Source organism: Bos indicus x Bos taurus, chromosome 5, assembly GCF_003369695.1.
Source record: "Bos indicus x Bos taurus breed Angus x Brahman F1 hybrid chromosome 5, Bos_hybrid_MaternalHap_v2.0, whole genome shotgun sequence".
Classification (NCBI taxonomy): Eukaryota; Metazoa; Chordata; class Mammalia; order Artiodactyla; family Bovidae; genus Bos; species Bos indicus x Bos taurus.
Window position 1 is genome coordinate 102,395,881 of NC_040080.1, and position 21,516 is coordinate 102,417,396.

Sequence of the window (21,516 nt, forward strand, 5' to 3'; positions counted from 1 at the left end):
GTTTCAGCTGTAGTACAGGGAGGACCAGAGGATGGAGTTAGTACTGGGGAGTGCAGCACAGGGCAGGAACCGCTGGTCCTGGGACCAGCTGGAGTCAATTTAAATCTCAGTTCTGATACCTGTTATTGGGGCAGACTCTGACACTTCTGAACCTTGTCTTCTCTCTTGTAAAACAAAATAGAACAAGTTCTAGGATGAGTGTTTCCAGGATATCAGATATAAAATCTATGTGAGATATATGTGTATATTTTCCCTAAGGACGGTGGTTCAAAATTCACTAATTGATTTTTTCATGTTATAGAACTTAACTACTGCAAATAATAAGAATATATTGTTTGTATGCATATTGTACCAGACACCTTGATGGAAATGCCAAATTCTGTTCCAAAGGATTATAGTAACTTATATCTGAGCAGTTTTTTACTATTTCACATAGCTTTTCAGTATCCTATCAAGTAGCTTTTATACAAAATAGCAACAAGACTATCATGTATGAGTTGTGTTAAACACTATGCTAAATGCTTTGCAAGCATTTTATAATTCTTATGACCCTGAATTTTGAGTACTTCTGTCTCCATTTTACCTCCAAAGAGGTTAACCTGTCCCCAAGGCTACAACAGCTAGGAAGTAGCCGACGCAGGATGAAGCCTAAAGCTGTAAAACTCCAAAGTTCCTTGCTATTCTCTGCTATTGACCACTATACTGCATCACTTTTCGGTGACTGGAAGTACATGCATAAACCTCTTCTGACAACATCTCTTACAGCAGCCAGTTTGGTATACTACACCAGACACAATACCAAAGAGTTGTTAATGCTTTTGACATTCGGCAAGTTCCCTTTTTCTAAACTTAAACCTCCCAAGAGGGGATTTCTGAACCCTCTTAATCTATTTAAAAATAAGGATATCAGTAAAAGATTGTTAAGGCTCAAAAATCAATTTGTTTTGGAAATTTTAAAGCACTATTTAACTATAAGTGCTTATTAAGCTAACTTTTGGAGAATGCTTATACATTATAACTGGGCTTCCCAGGTGGCACAGTGGTCAAGAACCCACCTGCCAATGCAGGAGACACAGATGTGGGTTTGATCCCTGAGTCGCAAAGGTCCCCTGGAGTATGAAATGGCAACCCACTCCAGTCTTCTTGCCTGCAAAATTCTATGGACAGAGGAGCCTAGCAAGCTAGTGTCCATGCGTGACAAAAAGTCAGACACGACTGAGCACACACACATACATAATCAATTTTACTGCACTATTTCATTACCAATGTGTGTAATATATAGCATCGCACTGATTAAGACAACTCACACAGCATTTCAGTGATCAAGAATCAATCTGTAAACAAAATCACGAGCACTTTATGCAAAGGTGAGGAAAGCTTTGAAAAGTATGAGGAAAATACTTGTCTCCTACTTAAATTAGAGGAGCATTCCAAGGTCACCTTAATAGAATATGCTTCCTGTCCCATTATTGAAAATGTGTTTGCTGACCATTATTTTGTCAAAATTTAGCATTTTAAAAAATTTTACCTTTTGATGGCTATATGACACATTATATGCAGTTTAAATAAAATGTTTCTAGCAAAGATGGTTAATTAAAGAAAAAATACTGTAGATCGATTCTCTTTATAAAATTAGAGATATGTTTAACTCTGGAGGAAATCAATAAATTAAACTAATGCCCTTATGCTTTCTATGTTTTCCTACCAAAACATCAGGATGTATTCATCTTTGTGTATCCATCCTGCCCAGCACATTCATCACATAATAACTACACAGTAAATGCATCCTGATGCACAGGCAACAGCCAGAGCTGCTGGTAACCGGAGCACTTGGCCACCTTATGGCTATAGCCCCTTCCCTAATCATGTACTTATTCTAACGTTGTACATTTAGACCTAAAAAATTTTCTTGGTTCTAGAATTTTCCTCTGCAAATACTGATTTCTTCCATGTAAAAAATTAACCTGACTCTATACTTCTAACACCTAGCTTATGTCTCTTCTCTTTGTTTGCTATGGAATTGTAATACTTGATATAGAGGTTAACATACAGAATTCACAGCCTGAACGGTTTCAGCTATAAAAGGCCACATTTTCCAGGCTCTAGTTCCATAAGTTTCTTCTTTCTCTTCTAAAATAAGTTCATTATCTTGAACTCAGAGTGGGAAAAAGCTTAGTCTAATTTTCACTTTGTGGGGGCAGATCCTGATCACCTAATGGAAAAGATCAAAGATCTAGAGACACAGCTCAGAACCTCAGACATGGAAAAGCAGCATTTGAAGGCAAGTATTTAATTATATCTAATTATCGTATTATACATGTTTTGTGAAAACAGCTGTTGAAAACTATTTTTATGATCACCATCTCTGAGTTTTAACTATGTATCCTAAATATTCCTGGAATCATGTTTTATACTTACATTTAAACCTTGACATTAAGGTTTTTATATTCGTCCGACTTAAAATATTAAAAATATTATAGAGAACTACCAAAAAATTGAGACAGAACAAATGGGATTCTTTAGAGAGTTAATTATTTTTAATTGTCACAAATATAGCTCATTATTTTAATATTTTCCTAAGTTTTGGGTCACAGTGGGAATAGTGTCTTTCTCTTTTTTAAATTCTTTTCAGAAATAGTTCACATAAAGATATTTGATATGCTTTTCTCTTTCTTTAATACTCTAAACACAATGAAAGAACATAAATATGAAAATTAATAGTGCTCACTGGCTATTCTACCTGGTCATTAAAGCTCAAATTGTTTCTTTACCAGATGCTTACTTTTAGCCAGGCAGAAGCCATACAGTTTCCATGATCATAAATATAACAGGTGACCATTATTCATTAAAAATTAGATACTTGTAAAGAAAATACAAATGAAGCCTAAACCAAAGAATTGTAACCAGAATAACTTCAGTGTTGTGAATAACCAAGTTTTTTGACTGCCTCACACTGAGAACATCTTAATATTCTTTTGGGGAAAGATTAAATCCCCTCTGATTTAATAGTTGATAAATTATAGTGCCAGACTAGGATATAACTTAGAGAATAATTTGACTTCTGCCTTATATTTGACTGTTCAAGTTTCTTTGGCTTTCTTGTTTGTAATTCATTCTCTTTAGTTCATACCTAAAGAATGTATTTTTTTCCTGTGTATACCTTTAAAAGATAATATATTCTTATTAGGAGGAAATACAAAAGCTGAAAAAAGAACTGGAAAATTTTGATCCATCATTTTTTGAAGAAATTGAAGATCTGAAGTATAACTACAAAGAAGAAATGAAGAAAAATATTCTCTTAGAAGAGAAGTTAAAAAAACTTTCTGAACAATTTGGAGTTGAATTAACTAGTCCTGTTGCTGCTTCTGAACAGTTTGAAGATGAGCAGGAAAATCCTGTTAATTTCCCCATATACTAAAAGGCCATCTCTAACAATAGTTTTATTTAACTATTTACTAACTTTGTAAGTTAAAATTCCATCTGGAAATCAAGCAAGTTTGACCTACATGATTTCCTTCCCAATACCTCATAGCTTTACTTAAATTGGAATTTTTAGTAAATAAAATTATATGAAAATTTCAACATATTAGGAAAGTATATTTTTGAAGACTGTTAGTATAAGTTATGTCTGTCAAATAGGCAATGAGCTATGGTAAATTTTTATACATTTATAATGTACTAATTTTTTTAAACATTTAAAACTGGGGTTTTATGTATACTTACATATTTATATATGTGTTAAGATTCTCAAATTATGTCTATATAAATGTTATTAAGTTGAGCCATATGTTTTGTTAAATGTCTAGCAATTTTAAATTCAGTGTAAATTATTTAATTTTTAAAGTAATGGTCCAAAATTGTTGGTTTGTCTTTTAAACTACCCACATACAATGGACCGAATCCAGCCTCTGTACAAAGTGGAGAGCTTATTATTATATTTTTACTTCCAGAGGTTAAAATTCATTTGCTGTTTCTAAATAAAATTTTGAATAGATATTTGCAACTGGAAAATTGATTGCTTCAAATGCTAAAATGCTGCTATATTAAGACACTGAATAATAAACTGAAACTGAGATATTTTTACCTTATAAACATGGCAGAGTATTCAACATTAAAACAGAACAACAATGAAGCTGGTTTTTAATTGCACTTCCAGTTTATACAGTAAGTATTATATCTTTGAGCCTACCAAATTTCTGATTGTCTATTTTTGAAAAATGATTAAATAAACACTTAGCATCAAAGGCATACTCATATTTGTTCAGATTCATGTTGATAATAACTGGTTTTGAATTCATATAAGTATCTGGGATCGGCCAACATAAACCAAGATGGTGGCGATGGACCTGAAAAGAAAAAAAAAAAGTTAGCTTTAGCCTATATTATTTTTGCTCACTTACAAATCTTTTGAGTGCCTACTATTTCCCAGCCTCTGGGAGTTATTTAAGGTTCCACTTCATCTTAGCCTTTTTTTTTTAATAGATGTTTTCCTCCTGACATAGTATATATTTACTTGCTTATTGTCTGTCTTCCCCATTAGAATGTAAGCTTCATGAAGGCAGAGACACTGTTTTGTTAACTCTGTACTTTCAGCACCTGGAGACATTCCAGGAACATAATCAGGGGCTCCATAAAAATGGTAACGAATAACAAAGTCTGTTGCTAAATACAGAAGGTAGCCAGCTGAAAAATGTGGGTAGAAGTCATTCTAACCAAAGGGAATAACATGTGATAGAATAGTGCTTTTTGCTCTGGTTGCATTTAGTTAAGAACATACACAATGTGTATGTTTGAAAGATGAAAGTGGAGAGTTCTAGAAATTTTAGCAGGTGCTAGATCATGAAAAATCTTAAATGTCACTAGGCAGGGGAACAGTATTCTCATTCATTTGTAAAGACAGGACAGGAATAAGACTGAAAGATAATGCTTGGGATGGTGATAAAATAATTCAAGCATGAGTCTTGGTTTAAATTAAAATTAACAGCCCATTGGTTGTTGAGAAGTACACAGATACAACAGATGAGAATCTTTCAGAACTGATAATTAGATGTATGAAGTGATGGACAGAGGTGTTAAAAATGATTTCTAAGTTTTTGGCTTCAGTTAATTGTTTGGAGTCTGGGTTGGTCCAAACTGGATTAGTTCCAGTTTTGAACATTACAGTGTGAACCTATGTGAAATTAAATAGACAAGTCCAGGACACAGAAAGGGCAAAAAGTGTAAAATAATTTATTCTGTACATATTAACTGTCACCTTGGCACTCTCTTAACAAATTCTATAATCAAGCAAGTTTGAGAAATGCTTTCACGTGAAGTCATTATAGTACAGATGATTCAGAGAACACATATGTTCAACATGAATTTCCAAGAAGGAATATGTAGTATGTAGGGTCTTCCAGATGTTTTCATCACTAATTCTGAAGCACATCTGGAAGAACCAAAGCCCCACAGAACGCATATTGGGAAACAATGTTATTGTATAAAGATGGTGGCACGTGAGATGAAGACATTACTGAGTATCAGAATTACTGCAATTTGATGAAGACATTATTGCATATCAGAACTGCTGCAATTTGTAGAGTACTGCAGTGCCACTTCTACTTTGTTTCAGGAACATAAAGTGACATAACCTTACAAATTATTTTCTGCCATTACCTTGATTAAACAACCATCATTGCAATGCCATACTATTCCTTCAATTTTACCCTCTCTGCAACCATCAAACCAGGACAACAGATCACTGTGCTTCAAGGTAGGTAGATTTCTTATTTGAAACGCTCCATGTGGTATAAGAAGATGTAATGGATGCTTTTTGCTTCCTAACCCTAAAATCATAAAAATTTGCCATTAGCCATTCAGAAGTTTCAAAAAGAATTAGAAAATTTCTCTCTCCAAGTAAAAAAAAAGCCTCTTAAAACACTGAGGGGATAAATTTACCAAAAAGTCTAATTCCTTGAAGAGAAATATATTACAACTGCCTTCACTCACCAGTTGGCACTTTATCCCACTAAGTCTAAATTCTACTTCAAGTGCTCTATACCAGGAGTTGGCAAACTTTAACCTTCAGACCAAATCCAGCCAAATGCCTATTTTTGTAAACTGTTTCAGTGGAACACAGCCAACCCATTCATTTAAGCACTATCTACGGTCTTTGAGAGATATGCCCCCCCAAAACTAAATATTTACTATGTAGCCTTTTAGAGAAAAGTCCACCAACCACTGCTGTACACCAGTGGCCACAATCATTCAGTGTTTGTCAAATGGCCACGCTGTATCTGGTAACTTGCACAGTTACTGTCTTAGCTTCTTTTCACCTGCTAATAATCTTCTGATCGCTATATTGGATTTTGTTATTATAGCTTTAATGACCTTGGGTCTGTCTTCATTTGCCTGTCAACAATACTCCATAGTGCCCTCAGGACTTGTACTCAAATAATCATGGTATATATTCTGATGCTTCTTACGATATTCATTGCTAATTCTTTTATTTATTTTACTCTTACCTGTTATAATTAAACTAATTACCTCACCATGAATGGATAAAGATATAGAGTACACATATAGAAAATGGAACATTAGGCATAAAAAAAGAATGAAATCCTGTCAATTGTGACAACATGTATAAACCTAAAGGATATTATACTAAGTGAAATAACAGACAAATACGATATGATTTCACTAAAAAAGTGAATCTAAAAAAACAAATAATTCCAAGCTTTATCAGTCACTCCTATAGTGTGTATTTCTTTCAGTTGAACCTAGGAAGTTTTCTTTATAAATAACTACTGTAACTAAATAAGAAAAAAGCTTTACTCACCATAAGGATTTCCATTAATATTGGTTCCTATAAGCTCCAGTGTTTGTTCTAGAAGATCTGAGAGCGGCACTGCACTGATTTCCAAAAGCCCAGGGTCGTCAGGATGATGCCTCAGGACCAGGGCGATCTCAGACTCGTAATCGACTACGGACGAATGCCAGCAGTGCTGTTTGCTGTTTTTCTCCACTGGGACCCAACCTGTCATTTAAAGAAACAAGTGAGGGGTTTTGTTTTGTTTTGTTTTTTTGCATTGTTTTTCTCTGGATTAAGACTATGATAATTTTAATTTTTGTCGCCAATTTTCTGGATGTTCTATCACACAAAGGTGTCATTCAACATCAGTGGAGATGTTAACAGTTTTGCTACTTTGTAAATCATCCTCTCTTTCTAATCATAAGGTCTCTTGATTCTGCAGAGGAATTAACCTGTTTGATTATTTACTACAGAGTACCCAGAATTCTTTTAAAAGAAAATTCATATTTTCAATAAGAACTGAGCACCATTCTAAGACACAGCACTAAAACCTTTTTTCAGTTTTCTCTCTACCTCCTCTCCAGTTTCAGGGACAACAGACAGATGCAATTGTTCCACAATTTATTGTATTGTTCTGGTATTTATTGAACAATGTATGGATTCTACATTTATCGAATGCTATTCCCTTCCTAACTCCTGTTGCCAGATTAGGCTTCTTTGTTGTAGAGAATTCCTTACCAAAAAAAAAAACCTCCAAACTATGGCATAAACACTATTATGACCATCACATCTTTGGTATTCATTATTCATCCAGACTACTGTAATAAGCTCTTCACTAGTCTACTATCTCCAACTCCCTACCCTACTTTTATCACAGTTCTATTTCAAGAATTTATATTTAGTTCTGCTGTATCGCTGCTTAATAGTCATCTTTAGGATAAACTTCACAAAGTTCTTCACAAACTTCACAAAGTCGGTGATGCCATCCAGATAGAATACAAAGCCATTTAAGATGTGACCCCATTACACATCTCCAGCCTCTACTTTTATAACTCGTTATAAACATTCCAGCCACAGTAAGGTGTTATTTAAAATTTCCGAAAGATGCCATGACCTCTCCCCTTTGTAGGAGTTTGCCTAAGCTAACCTCTCTTCCCTTGCCAACTAACTTCCTGGCTCTTGAGCTTCAGGATAAATGTCCATTCTCCTTAGATGACTCTACTAACCACCAAGGTTGAACTAGGAATTCTTCCTCTTTTCTCCAACTGTACCTTGTGCATTATTTCCTTCTAGTTCTTAAATCATACTATTATTGGTAGACTTTTTTTCCTACTGTCTACAAGATCATCAAGGATAAGGGTTCTGATCTTCATTTTTATATTATTAAAATCTAAGAATACTTTGCACATTATAGGTACTTGAAACATATGCATATTGTTATCTTCAGTCTAAAAAGTAAAGGCTTAATATGATTTAATCGATCATACCATCTATCCTGACAGTACTTCAAGGCTATTCCCAAACTCAATGCTTTATTAATTTTTATAGACCAGAGGTAGTAAACTGTCCATCTGAGAAAATATTCTAAAACTGAAAGGACACTCTTGATATGAAACATCTTTGGTATAAATACCATGAACCACCATATTAAAATTATATTCTATAATTTCCAATTGCATGTATCTTATTCTTTTTACTAGTAAACACAAAATTGTATCTTAGAAGAGATCTAGTAATACCAGGAATGTGTCCATTTTCATCAGGTATCGGATTCCCATTTATCTGTTCTATTTCCTTCGCTGGTATCCAGCACTCTGGAACAGGTTTGAAGTCCTCCTCAACATTCCAAAAAAATTCTAAAAGAATTAAATAATCTTATGTGTGGTGACACTTTAAACACTATAAAACACTGAACAAATTCGAAGTGGGAACAACTAATGAGTCCCATCAAATCAGGTACCATATTAATTAGTCTCCATTCATTACCACCACCACATTTCTCAGGGTTAAGCTACTAACACTTCAAATTTTCAATTTTGAACCCACCATCTGTAACAGTAAGTTAACAGTCTAATTAAAGCAGCCAATGTTACAGTATGTATAGATTTATGGTGAATTTTTAATGCACTATGAATACAAATATATAAAGTTATATATATGAGTGGATATATAATGATACATGTATTCAGTTCAGTTCAGTCCAGTCGTGTCTGACTCTGCGACCCCATGAATCACAGCACGCCAGGCCTCCCTGTCCATCACCAACTCCCAAGGTTCACTCAAACTCACGTCCATCAAGTCGGTGATGCCATCCAGCCATCTCATCCTCTGTCGTCCCCTTTTCCTCCTGCCCCCAATCCCTCCCAGCATCAGTCTTTTCCAGTGAGTCAACTCTTCGCATGAGGTGGCCAAAGTACGTATATATCTACTTAGAGGAATGTAACGTAAAACTATTAATAACCAAATGTGTCACTCATAGTAACTTGTATGTATTAATCAAACTGACAAACTACAATGAGGAGTCACAGAAATGTTAGGAAAATATTTTGAAATCTTTTTCAAGAATATGCTTTTACATAAAAAGATACTCAGTTGTAATTTTTTTCTTTTCCCAAAGTGCTTAAACTGTAAAGAAGGAATAATGTATAGAACACCACAGCAAGAAATAAGACAAAAATTTCAACTTAAATCATGAATAACTTTAATAAAAAAAAAAAAGGACCCACGAACCTTTCGAGTTTTGTTTTAAATGTAGAAAATTTTTAAATCTTTTCTCAGCTAATTTGTTAGGTTTCCTATCTAGCCGAGCCCAAAGGTATGGCTGACCTAAAAAATAATAAAGAAAAAAAAAGTTTAAGAGGCAAACAATAAAATTTAGCTTGAAAGACATTTCAGTATAACCTTTTTCAATAAACGCAGGGTCATTTCCTCTAAGAGAAACAACCCAAAAGACAAAGAGAAATATGCAGGATAACAAACAAAACAAATTTGACCATTTCAGTAAGGACATCATCCCACAGACAGATGAGAAACTAGCAGTTGCGAGAAACTGAAGCTATCTCTTTGCTAACTGAAGCTATCTCTTTGCTAACGGAAACATAACCAGAAATTGTACTCACACCTGCTCTAAAATGTAACTATGTTACATTATGCTATGAGGGTTAACCCCCAAAACGTGGAGTGAAGCTAGTTGTTTCACATGGCTCTGACCCCTGGGCCAAGGCATGGAACACTGATTTACAGTGATGCTTTGCAGTCGGGGGTCTCAGACGTTTCCCCTGAAACTTTTACGTACGAAAAAACATACCAGCATTTTTTCTCGACAACAGTGAGACTAAGGAGTTGCACTTGGTCTCAGTGAGCCTCCTGCGGGGCTGCTGCTGAGGCTGGTTACTTAGCAGGAAGATGCCTTCATGACCAGCAAAATATAAAAATCCCCAGCTGAGACTGCATTTCAGATTCTCTGTTTCTGAGGTGTTCTCTGCCTACATCAGCGGTGGTCCCTAATTTTAAAAAGTTTGTCTTTCCTAGATTTGTCAGGAAGGTAGGGGAGGCATCAGGGGAGGACCATAGACGCTTTCACCAGGTCTCATCAGACCCTTCGGAGAAGGCAATGGCACCCCACTCCAGTACTTTTGCCTGGGAAATCCTATGGACGCAGGAGCCTGGCCGGCTACAGTCAACGGGGTCGTGAAGAGTCAGACACGACTGAGCGACTTCACTTTCACTTTTCCCTTTCATGCATTGGAGAAGGAAATGGCAACCCACTCCAGTGTTCTTGCCTGGAGAGTCCCAGGGACAGGAGTCTGGTGGGCTGCCGTCTATGGGGCCGCAGAGTCGGACACGACTGATGTGACTTAGCAGCAGCAGCAGACCCTTCACTCTGAGAGAGTCTTTGGTTGTGATATGCATCCTTTCAATGCCCTTACTGCCTCGCCTATCCTGTACCTGTAATTAACTGTGGATTTACAAGCACTGTCACTCTGGGTTCTCTAAGTGTTCTTTAGCAATCCAATTTTGTTTAACTGCCACCATTATATTGATAGTAATTACACAATGTGATGCATACTTAAGTTTCTTAATATAAATATGTGCCTGTGTGCTAAGTTACTTTGGTCATGTCTCACTCTTTCTAACCCTGTGCACTGTAGCCTCCCAGGCTCCTCTGTCCATGGGATTCTTCAGGCAAGAATACTGGAGTGGGTTGCCTGGCCCTCCTCCAGGGAAATCTTCCTGACCCAGGGATGGAACCCACTTCGCTTATGTCTCCTACATTGGAAGGAGGGTTCATTACCACTAGTGCTACCTGGGAAGCCCAGAATATAAATATAAAACCCTAAAGAAAACTTTGTTTCTTCAAATATATAAATCAGCTATTTGAAAAATTATTGATTACAGTTTGGGTAAGGCATTCTACATTACTTATTAGCTATACCAATAAATAATATGAAGAACCAGATTAAAACTACACTGTCATTTCTGTTGAACAAACCTTTTGCTCTTTTTAAAAATAAACATAAAAAATGCATTGCACACCCATTAAGATGGCTACTATCACAAAAACAGAAAATAACAAGTGCTGGTGAGGATATGGAAAAGCTGGAACTCTTCTATACTCCTGGTAGGAACACAACAGTGCACTTGCTACAAAAAAGAGTATGACAGTGCCTCAAAAAAAACAAAAAAGAGTTACAGTAGCCATTCCACTTTGGGATATATACCCTGAAGACCGAAAGGAGGGATTCTAAGAGAGACCTGTGTACCATGTTCATAGCACGGCTCACGACAGCTAATAGTCCCACCTAGCACACACGGATGGATGAACAGTATGCACGCAATTATGTGGTATACACAAACATGCGGCATTCACCCTTTTATAAAGGAAGGCAATTCTGACATGCACTACAACACGAAGGAATCTTAAGGGCAATATGCTAAGTGAAATAAGCCAGTCACCAAATGACTCCACGTACGTGAGTTACCTAGTCAAAATCCTAGAAACAAAGCAGTGTGTGCAACAAGGTGGGAGGCTGTTATTTAAAAGGTGTGAAGTTTCAGTTTTGCAAGATGAAAAGAGTTTTGGAGACGGATGGTGTTGACAGCAGCACAACAATGGGAACCGCGCACCACAATGAAGTGCACACTTAAAAAGGACTAACAGGGAATTCTATGTTATGTGAACGTCAGCACACCACAAGGAAAAAAGGTGCACTTCAGACGAGACTTCCTATTATGAAGAATGTATCCAATAAGCATTTAACTTTTATTTCTCTTGCTGGAAGTGAGAAGTAATTTCAATATCTAGAAAAAAAGCACAAAGATTATTTCTGTCTTTTCAATGCATTTTTTTCCATAACATAGTTGACAATTTTGATTTGAGTTTCTATCTCTTACTAAAATGAAACAAATTAGAGACACTGGCAACAGTAATAAAACAACTGAATTAGCACTGGGCTCAGCAGAATAAGAACAAGCTTTAGGGTCACATAAACCTGGGTCCTATTACCAGTTGAGCCTTCATTAATTAAATGGTTTCGAACAAATTATTTATGTTCTCTGAGCTTTGGTTTCTGTTTCAGTGAAACAGGAGAGGCTTATTGTGCAGATAAGGATAACACATAAAGCATTTATCATACTGTCTGGCCCTTAATCAGTATTAAGTAAATATTAAGTTATCTTCCTTTCTTCCCCCAAGAGAAAGATACAATGGTACAGTGATTGTGACTTTATTATCTTCCCATTATACTTAGGTTTCCAAGGGTTTATGAAGAGCACTTCAGATATATACAGTTTAAGTGATTAAGAAAAATAAATATTTGTAGTACAGTTTTATTTTACCTTTGTAGTTAGTAACATAACAACATGTTCCATCCACTTTTTCTGTTGGAATTGCATTGTGTATATCTGCATCTAATGCCTTGTGACTTAAAGTTTCAGTTGCCAAAACTTTAAATGGCTTAAAAGAGAAAAAGAAAACTGGTTTAAGATAAACAGCCTCTATGCCTTCTACATGCTCTCACCTGGAAGTTTTTAATTTCCCTAGTTCCAAGGTATGACCACCAGTTTATCCTTCAAAATATTTCTCCTGTAAAGTTCTTACAAATCATCTCCTCCTCTTCTATGCTATCACAGCAATACATGTTTGTCCACCGAGATTTGTTAAGTACAGTTGACTCCACCAACAGGGGTTTGAACTGCATGGGACCATTCACACGCAATTTTTTTTTCAATAGGAAATCCTGCAGTACTACACACAGTTGGTTGAATCCTGGATGCAGAAGCCTTGTTACGGAGGAAACTTGAATATGAGGGCCAACCACAAGTTATACTCGGATTTCAGGGGATCGGACCCCGAATCCTGGCATTGTTCACAGACCAACTGTATTCACATGTTTCTTTATCCACCATAATGAGCTTGACACCAGGAATCATATCCTATGCAGAGCTGTATGCCTAGCTCAAGTGTTACGTGTGTTCATTTACTTGATAATCATTTGCTAAAAGCCTCCTAAGGGTTAAGCACTGGCCTCAGCACTAGGATAGAGGTCAAATGGCACCTGCCTTCGGTGGAACGTTTATTTTAAGGAAGGAGACAACAGTCATAAAATGCATAATACAATGTTAAGTACGTTAAGTGCAAAGGAGAAACACGGGCACCCTTTCAGCTTTATCACTAGTAAACTGCGTTTTTAATTTATGATTTGCTTATTGTCAGGAAGCCAAAAGAGCATCAAGAATGGAGGAAAAAAAAGTTCCAACGAACTTCGTGATTCATTTTCACTTCTGAGAAAGACTATGCCACCGTTTTACAGTCTTTACAGTCTACGACACTTTTATCTGAAGGAAGACCTGTACCCTAGGCCGCCGGAGCGAACCCTGCAGAGAGACCCCCGGGCTGCAGGGCGGCTCTACCGCGCCTGGAAGCGCTCGCGGGTTCAAATGCAGCCCGCGTCGCGGGGAGGAATCCACCCGCGGCCGCCCCGCGGGCCCAGTGCTCCTTGGTACCTGATGCTCCCTTTTGGTGGAAGGCTCCTCTTTCACCTCCGTCACAAACACACACGGCATTTTCCGCTGCACCGACCCCAAGCGCCTCATGGTCGGTCCTCAAGCAGTGCTATTGGAGAGGGCCCTTCCGAGCAGCGCCGGGTCCTGACCAGGGAAGCGTTCAGAGCGGTCAGCCGCGTACTCAAGTCGCGAACACGCCGCGAGCTGGCCAGCTAGCACCGCTCCCCATTTCCCCGGTTCCGAGCGTAGGACGGGGACGCACGCCCGGAAACGGCCTCCTGGCCGCGGAGCCTTCTGGGAGTTGTAGTGCGGAAGCCGAGGTACCTTCGTGTGCGCTCTCGAGAGCGTCCCTCGGGGTTCTGATGACCGTGAAAATACAAAGATCCGTTTCTGGTTTTATCCGTTTCTGGTGTGTGTGTATTACTAGCCGATGATATTTATGAAAATTAAATGTTATCAAGCGATAAGTAATGAACTATTTCAGGTGGCTACTTAACATCATTTTGATGAAACAGATTTACTTGTTCCCTTTAATATTTTCCTGGGGAAAGCACTGTGCTGCTACTGCTAAGTCACTTCAGTCGTGTCCGACTCTGTGCGACCCCATAGACGGCAGCCCACCAGGCTCCCCCGTCCCTGGGATTCTCCAGGCAAGAGTAGTGGAGTGGGGTGCCATTTCCTTCTCCAATGCATGAAAGTGAAAAGTGAAAGTGAAGTTGCTTAGTCGTGTCCGACTCTTGGCGACCCCATGGACTGCAGCCCACCAGGCTCCTCCGTCCATGGGATTTTCCAGGCCAAGAGTACTGGAGTGGGGTGCCATTGCCTTCTCCAGGAAAGCACTGCAGAAGCTTAGAAATATCCGGGGACATCTCAAAACGAAATGAAAAGTAATTTCCCAGGAAAAAATGTTAGAAAACGCTACAATTAAAATATCTGGGGCCAAAAAAAGAAAGAAAATTACCGTTTGGATTACGCCTTGTTGTGAGGCATCAGTTCAGTTTAGTTCAGTCGCTCAGTCGTGTCCGATCATGCGACCCCACGGACTGCAGCACGCCAGGCCTCCCTGTCCATCACTGACTCCCAGAGTTTGCTCAAACTCATTGTAAGGCATAATATGGTCGAAGTTGGTTCTGGTGTTTTGTTTTGTTTTGTTTTCCAGAGTGAGTGCAAAGTTTAGTATTAGACCAATTCCAAACCACTGGAATACCAACAACCAGATTTCAGTCTCATTTTTTTCATAGGAATCTCACTTACCTTAGTTAAGTATGAGCTCCAACAGAATGGCTTGAGTACTTGTCAGCAATCAACTGCAGAGCTAAAAACAGCTCTGACTTCTCAAAAGAATTTCGGAGGGTAAGTAATAACAATCAAACGGCTGAAAAAGTAAACTTTTAGTAATAGTACCCTTTCTCACTGAAGCAAGTAGTCCGGAATAGGGACTTTTGATTACTGCCATCTTTTAGGTGCTTTGACAAAGCCCGAGTCTCATTTCTATAGTTGTTTTATCTGTAGGCATCAAAGTTCCCAGCATTTTCCTGATTTAGCTCTCAGAAGATTAAACTACTGTATTACACTTGGAGGTATCTATGTATAAGGGAATTCCCAAAGAATAAAATATCCCTCAAAAAAAGTCACTGTTTTTTGATTGCTGGATTTAGAGGGGAGGGAGGGAAGAAGAGATCTGCCATACAAAAGTATTTACTTTTTCTTTTACTATCTTTGACTTTCTCATAGGAAAAATAAATAAAAAAGGGCCTCGGGATAGGGGCGGGGGGGAGGTGGTGGTGGCGGGGGGGGGGGGGTGGTGGTGGCGGGGGGGGGGTGGTGGTGGCGGGGGGGGGGTGGTGGTGGCGGGGGGGGGGTGGTGGTGGCGGGGGGGGGGTGGTGGTGGCGGGGGGGGGGGTGGTGGTGGCGGGGGGGGGGGGTGGTGGCGGGGGGGGGGGTGGTGGTGGCGGGGGGGGGTGGTGGTGGCGGGGGGGGGTGTGGTGGTGGCGGGGGGGGGGGTGGTGGTGGCGGGGGGGGTGGTGGCGGGGGGGGGGGGTGGTGGCGGGGGGTGTGGTGGTGGCGGGGGGGGGGTGGTGGTGGCGGGGGGGGGTGGTGGTGGCGGGGGAGGTGGTGGTGGCGGGGGGGGGGGGGGGCGGTGGTGGTGGCGGGGGTGGGGGTGGTGGCGGGGGGGGGGGGGTGGTGGCGGGGGGCGGTGGCTGAAAACACCTAATGTGAGATCCTGAGATCGGAAAGTCCTTAACATTGCATAGTCAAAAACCAGGGACTTTTTGTTCCTCCACAGGAGTCCTAAACTGAGAGCTTGTTTCATGGAACTCAAGGAGACAACAATGAAATAACTCCTAAAACTTGCAACTGCCATTTCCCAAACTGCCAGAGAATCTTTTAGGTCCAACCTTCTATCGTTTCTGAAGATCACCTTCCAAAATATTCCACTTGCTGTTTGAAAGTAGCAGCAAAGCTAAACCATGTTTTAAGAAGCGCTCTATTTCTAATACTTTGATTTCATCAGTGCCTGGAGTAAAGCCTCCAGCAGAAACGAGGTAGTCCAACACTAAGGGGAGCCACTGGTGCAGTTCACACTCACAGTCTGGACTCCCACTCTGACAATCAGCAGCCCGCCCCTTTGATTTTCATAAGTCTGAAGAGCCAGCAAGGACTGATTACCAGCCCCAGTATTTAAAAGTGGTGTTACAGGATTTCACAATCTGGAAGAAAGACTTTTTTTCTCTAATGTGTTAGTGTTCTGACATGAACCGAAAATGAAGTATACAGTGCAGAGTATACCTTGGCCAACACACTCAAAAAACAAAATTTGCAGGCCTACCCTGAGTAGTGCATGCAAATTTCTCATAACTCTGCTTTACTCATTACAGAGAGAAAAGTCATCCTGGGTATGGTCATAGCTTTCCCTAAAAAACTAGAAGGAATTTCACAACAGTTAAGAAATGAAGAGAATAAGGAAAAGGTGGGGGAGAGGGTAAAAAGAAAGAAAGGGAAGGAAAAGAGAATTGGAAAAAAAGAAGAGGAAATTAGGGCTCCAGGCATGCTAAAGACTACCAAAATTCACAGATCTATTTACAATGACAAAAAAAAAAAAAATCCCCTTGTGGGTTTTTGTGTTTTTGCTGTTTCTAATGGAACATAGTTGTTCAAAACTAATTTCAAGAGGTAAAGCATTTTTTCAGCCTTTCTCCTATGTAAAACATGGATTCTCACAATGGCTTTAATCGTGATGTTAATGTAATCATGCAATAATGGTGTTTGGTAATAGTGATTACCAAAGTATTTGATAATAGTGCAATGCAGCTAGCTGTAAGTTCATATATGAAGAGGAAGTTTATCTGGAGGCAAAGACTACTTAAAGCTGTTTCTTAGGGGTGTTTCTCCCAGTAAGCTATGTGCTTGAGATGGGTGCATTATTATTCTAGAATTAGAAGGTAGGGCAAAACAAAAGTTGAGATATTCGATTTTTCTATATATAATTGCTAATATTTTCAAGGATTTAAGTTAAGTCTTTATTTTCTACTTCATTTACTTTCAATGCTGCATGGCTCTTGTTTTTTATTTTTGACTTTATTATTTTCCCTTATTTACAATTATAATTCTTTATAAATTTTAGCATACTTTCTAGATTTTTATTCTAAAGCAGTGTACTCAAGTTCATACCAACTTAGTCTGTTTCACTTAACCAAAGTGAATATGTCTTTTTTTTAAATTTAATTTAATTTTATTTTTAAACTTTACACTATTGTATTGGTTTTGCCAAATATCAAAATGAATATATGTCTTGATCTTGTAAATTTCCAATTAAAAGTACAAAGGTATTTAAAAATACATGTTGATCTATTGTAATTTCTCATCTCTATGGCATCTCCTAAATTACCTACTATGAATATTTTTATTAATTTCTTCTAGGTTCTAGTTTTTAGTAAAGATACTAAGATGAAGAAAGATCTCAATAACTGCTGATTGAAATGTCTCATTCTGGGAATCGGAGTACTTCACTTTGCTTTCAACAAATTCTCAAAATTTGCAAGCATCTGGAAACTTAGTGCTATAGGAAGAATCTATTTCCCTTTTAATGATGGATGAAGAGTGAATGGACTATAGCTACAAGATGAATAAGTAGTCCAACTTATTTTCAGGTATTATTAAATATCCCAATCTGAATGGTTTTTTTCCCAAATCAGTGGATAGTGGTGAGTACATAATTTTGTTTTCATCTTAAAATAAATATAGCATATTTACTTATATAAAAATTTGTTTTGTTTTAAAATCATACATAGAAATGAGTCTAGAAAATAATTAACTTGTAAAATATTTAATACTTCTTAATTATGAAAGTATGAACTAGTTTATATTCCATATTTAATCAGAACATTGAAGGATAAAATATACTGTTTTATTTGTATTAGCTTTTTCCGGTCAATAACTAAACTGAGTAACAGAAATACTGTACAGTATTCACTAAGGTAAACTAGCCTACAGTTAGATATGATGTCATTTATGATGAGCAAATAATGAATTAGGTAACAATGAGGAAAATTCTGGAAGTTTGAGTTTGTGTGCTTACTAGCAACCACTTTCAAGGTTTCTGCAAAGCTAGAGAAGGTATCTTCTAATTTAAATTTCTTTAAGAATTATCTATTGTGTAATAGACTGTCAACAGGAAGTCAGTTTTAAAGGAATACTACTGATAGCCTGAAAGACTGTGGAAAAGAAATTCTTTTTCCCCTTACACACTGATAGTTCTTATATTTGCATTCCTGCAATTCTTATATTAAAAAACATTGGATTAGCAGCAAGAGAGTTGAAAATGGCAGAAGTTGGGAATGACTGCTATTTCTTTTTTAATTCCACATGCATAAAGGTAAATATTGTACAACTTATGGTACATATTCCACATGCTTAAGCTTTTTAGTAGAATGAAGGAAAATATGGCAACAGTTTATTTGTATTGCTGAGTAAAAATTTACTATTTTCCCACAAAATATTGTACATAGTTAAAATATGAAGTAAAGCCTTATCATGTATTTTTGATATGTTGAGTTTCTCTGAGGAGATCTGGTAATATTTAAAATTATCTGAAACTCTCCTTCTATCTGCCAGTTACGAGCCTATGGCTTTTTAATCCTCATGTGGCACTTTTGCCTATATTATGGCTCCTTGAAACATCAAATTACTAATGTTAAAGCATATGATATTTTGGTTAATGTGATTCCAGTCATATATATTCAAATAGTTAAATTCAGGTTCACTATCAAACTCAGCTTAATGAATCTAATTGATTCCCTCTTTTGGAATTTTTTAATGAAATTATTGAATTTTCCTCTGTCAAAGTAATAGTAAATAATTAATATCATGGAAAAGGCAAAAAATAATACAAACTGGCCAAACAAGAATTCAAGTTTATAAAGTTAAAATGGGAAAAAAAAATGTCTAAGTGATTTGGATTAGTGGATCTCAATGAAGCCAAATAAATGTAGAAATCCAATGTTTGGAGCTTCATGTTCATGTCAGAATGAACCCAGTGAAAGACGTGCTGTGTCTGGTTTGAAGCATTTCGTCTCTGCTAGGATAACTGAATAGAGTCAGCCTCTTAGACTGTAAGAATTAGATCCACTTCTATTACCTGTTACCTTAAGATTAAACCCTGGGATGATGATAAATAATAGAATTTATGTTCCGTGTGGGCAGAGAGTTTTGTCAGTTTCACTGCTATATCCTCAAATTCTAAGTTATCAATAAATAATTAAATGAAAAAAATAAAAATAGTAATAGCAATCACATTACCTTATCTCCCATAATTTTTACAACAGTGAGAAGGGCATTTTATTCCATTTTTACAGATGAGGAAACTGAGGCACAGAGAGTGAGTAATGGATTGATTTTGTGATTATGGGCAAAACAGAGTCAGGCATTCAAATACTGGTTTATCTGGTTTCTGCCTGCTATCTAGGTCTATGAGATCTACAGAGCCACCTTAAAAGGGAGAGAGAGTGAAGACAGACAGTAAGAAGGTGGGGGAAAAAAATAAGGAACAACCCTGAAACCTGTCAAAAAAGGGATGAGCTTAATAGGATATGTTTGCTTTTGTTCTATGTCACCCACCCCTCTGCTGAAAAAAAGACAATGACCTACAATTTTCCCAGCTGTTGATCTATGTGTAAAAGACATAAGATAAGCAAAAAATAGCAGCCCATTCAAATAATCCACATCTGCTTTTGTTGAGATATAATGATGTAAATGTATAAATATATATGTGTATATAACTTAGTACAATGTGCTAAATATTTAAAATTCCACAATAAAAAAGTTTAAACTCTGTTCACTTTCCCTCTATAAGCACACTTAACAGTATGTGCCTAATCTGAGTAAGAGAACAATTATCTAATAAAAGTTATGATTAATAGAGATAATCTCCACAATTAGAATATGGGTGATGATTCTTAGAAATAATTCTGGCTTTCATAAGGAAAATTAGATCCCTTTGTCATTAGACTGTGATCAAGAGTGTCACTGACCTTTTATATATTTATCCTTGTGAAGTTGCTCAGTCGTGTCCAATTCTTTGCAGCCCCATGGACTGTAGCCTGCCAGCTTCCACCATCCATCGGATTTTCCAGGCACTACGAGAATTTTATCAGTGACTTATGGAATGTACTGTTTAATCATTAGATTATTTTATCAGTCTCACTAAAATTTGATACTTTGCTAAAATTTAGACTTGACGGTCTTGGATTTGTAGTGTTTTTTAATTTTACTTTGATCTCATACTTTATTCAGTTGATTAGTAATCTACTGTTAAACACTGACGTTCATATATTGACTTTTCTACACTGTCTACTTTTTTTTTCTTTCAGGGTTCCCAGTGCCGATTCCGACACTGTGAAGAGGCCCTTGGCAGTGACACAGTGTGCTCATTATGGAGAGAGGGAAAATGTTTAGATCCACTTTGCAGATTTAGACACATGGAAATGCAGGTAGAATTATTCAACATTATCATGTTTGTTATAAGCACCTCCCTCCGATAGTTTTGAACTCTGTACTCTTACAACACAATAGAAAAGAAATGATTCTTTCCTCCAATGACTTAATTTTAGGCATTTTCCACTTTGCTCAACTTAAATTCTTAAGAAAAATGGGCAAATGTATTTGAGGGGTACCCATTGCATCTTTTAAATAACAGAGCTTCGAAACGGAGCCTAGAAACACACACAATCGTAAATCAGCAATTCCAGTAGTTTTTGTCATGTTGTGTTGCAGCACGTTGTATTTAACTGTGATTATGGCATCTCATCCTTACATTTGCCTCACTCCTTTATCTAGCAAAACTGCAGTATTTCATGCTTCTGGGAAACTCAACCTCTTGGTTGTGTGAAGATCAGTTGTATCTTTTATCACAGCAAACCTCGAAATATCAATGGATTATTTTTGCCACCAAGTAGCAGTGAGTATATTCTTTGAATAACATGGTTATACCATATTATAGTCTGATTTTGGAATAGCAGCATAGAATGACACATTAAAGTATGGCAAGGTGAGTAATACAGTGTAATCGCCAGTGGATGATTTAGGATGGTTATATCAAGAATTATGAGATTGAGCCATCAAGTAGCTAACCAAATGGAATGACCAGAGTTAGTTAAATTTTCTCTGACTGTGTTTCTAAAGTGGATTTTAGTCATGTGAAAAGTGAGATGACTGCTGCCCTC

At 37.5% G+C, this 21,516-nt stretch overlaps 3 protein-coding genes across 11 annotated transcripts in view; 2 read left to right on the forward strand and 1 right to left on the reverse strand.

The window, feature by feature from the left end:
* The window catches only part of CEP290 (centrosomal protein 290), a 95,905-nt gene extending 91,906 nt beyond the window's left edge, over window positions 1–3,999 (forward strand). For 3 of the 7 annotated variants that reach the window (XM_027543205.1, XM_027543204.1, XM_027543203.1), the window contains exons 52-53: window positions 2,202–2,281; window positions 3,188–3,424. In XM_027543205.1, coding sequence (XP_027399006.1) covers window positions 2,202–2,281; window positions 3,188–3,418 — 311 coding nt within the window. In that variant the 3' untranslated portion in view covers window positions 3,419–3,424. Of the gene's footprint in view, window positions 1–2,201; window positions 2,282–3,169 lie in introns of all 7 variants that reach the window. The other 4 variants (XR_003511281.1, XM_027543207.1, XM_027543206.1 and 1 more) reach the window with 4 other exon arrangements.
* On the reverse strand, window positions 2,516–14,083 carry C5H12orf29 (chromosome 5 C12orf29 homolog). Its single transcript, XM_027543211.1, has 7 exons — window positions 13,796–14,083; window positions 12,629–12,746; window positions 9,521–9,616; window positions 8,530–8,646; window positions 6,818–7,015; window positions 5,656–5,825; window positions 2,516–4,346 (listed from the first exon to the last, which is right to left on the reverse strand). The coding sequence occupies exons 1-7, from the start codon at window positions 13,883–13,885 to the stop codon at window positions 4,158–4,160; spliced, it is 978 nt and encodes a 325-aa protein (XP_027399012.1). The 5' UTR covers window positions 13,886–14,083; the 3' UTR covers window positions 2,516–4,157.
* Window positions 14,084–18,332: 4,249 nt separating this feature from the next.
* Window positions 18,333–21,516, forward strand: part of C5H12orf50 (chromosome 5 C12orf50 homolog) — a 29,609-nt gene continuing 26,425 nt past the window's right edge. For 2 of the 3 annotated variants that reach the window (XM_027543654.1, XM_027543657.1), the window contains exons 1-2: window positions 20,695–20,784; window positions 21,131–21,251. In XM_027543654.1, coding sequence (XP_027399455.1) covers window positions 20,773–20,784; window positions 21,131–21,251 — 133 coding nt within the window. In that variant the 5' untranslated portion in view covers window positions 20,695–20,772. Of the gene's footprint in view, window positions 18,413–20,664; window positions 20,785–21,130; window positions 21,252–21,516 lie in introns of those variants that run through there. The other variant, XM_027543656.1, reaches the window with a different exon arrangement.

What these genes read in the sequence shown, in the direction of transcription:
- C5H12orf29 (XM_027543211.1), bottom strand. Translation starts at nt 13,885, where the DNA reads ATGAGGCGCTTGGGGTCGGTGCAGCGGAAAATGCCGTGTGTGTTTGTG. An exon ending in TTATGTTACTAACTACAAAG is followed by an intron (nt 9,617 to 12,628) that starts GTAAAATAAAAC and finishes ATTATTTTTTAG; the next exon opens with GTCAGCCATACCTTTGGGCT. An exon ending in TTTAAAACAAAACTCGAAAG is followed by an intron (nt 8,647 to 9,520) that starts GTTCGTGGGTCC and finishes TAATTCTTTTAG; the next exon opens with AATTTTTTTGGAATGTTGAG.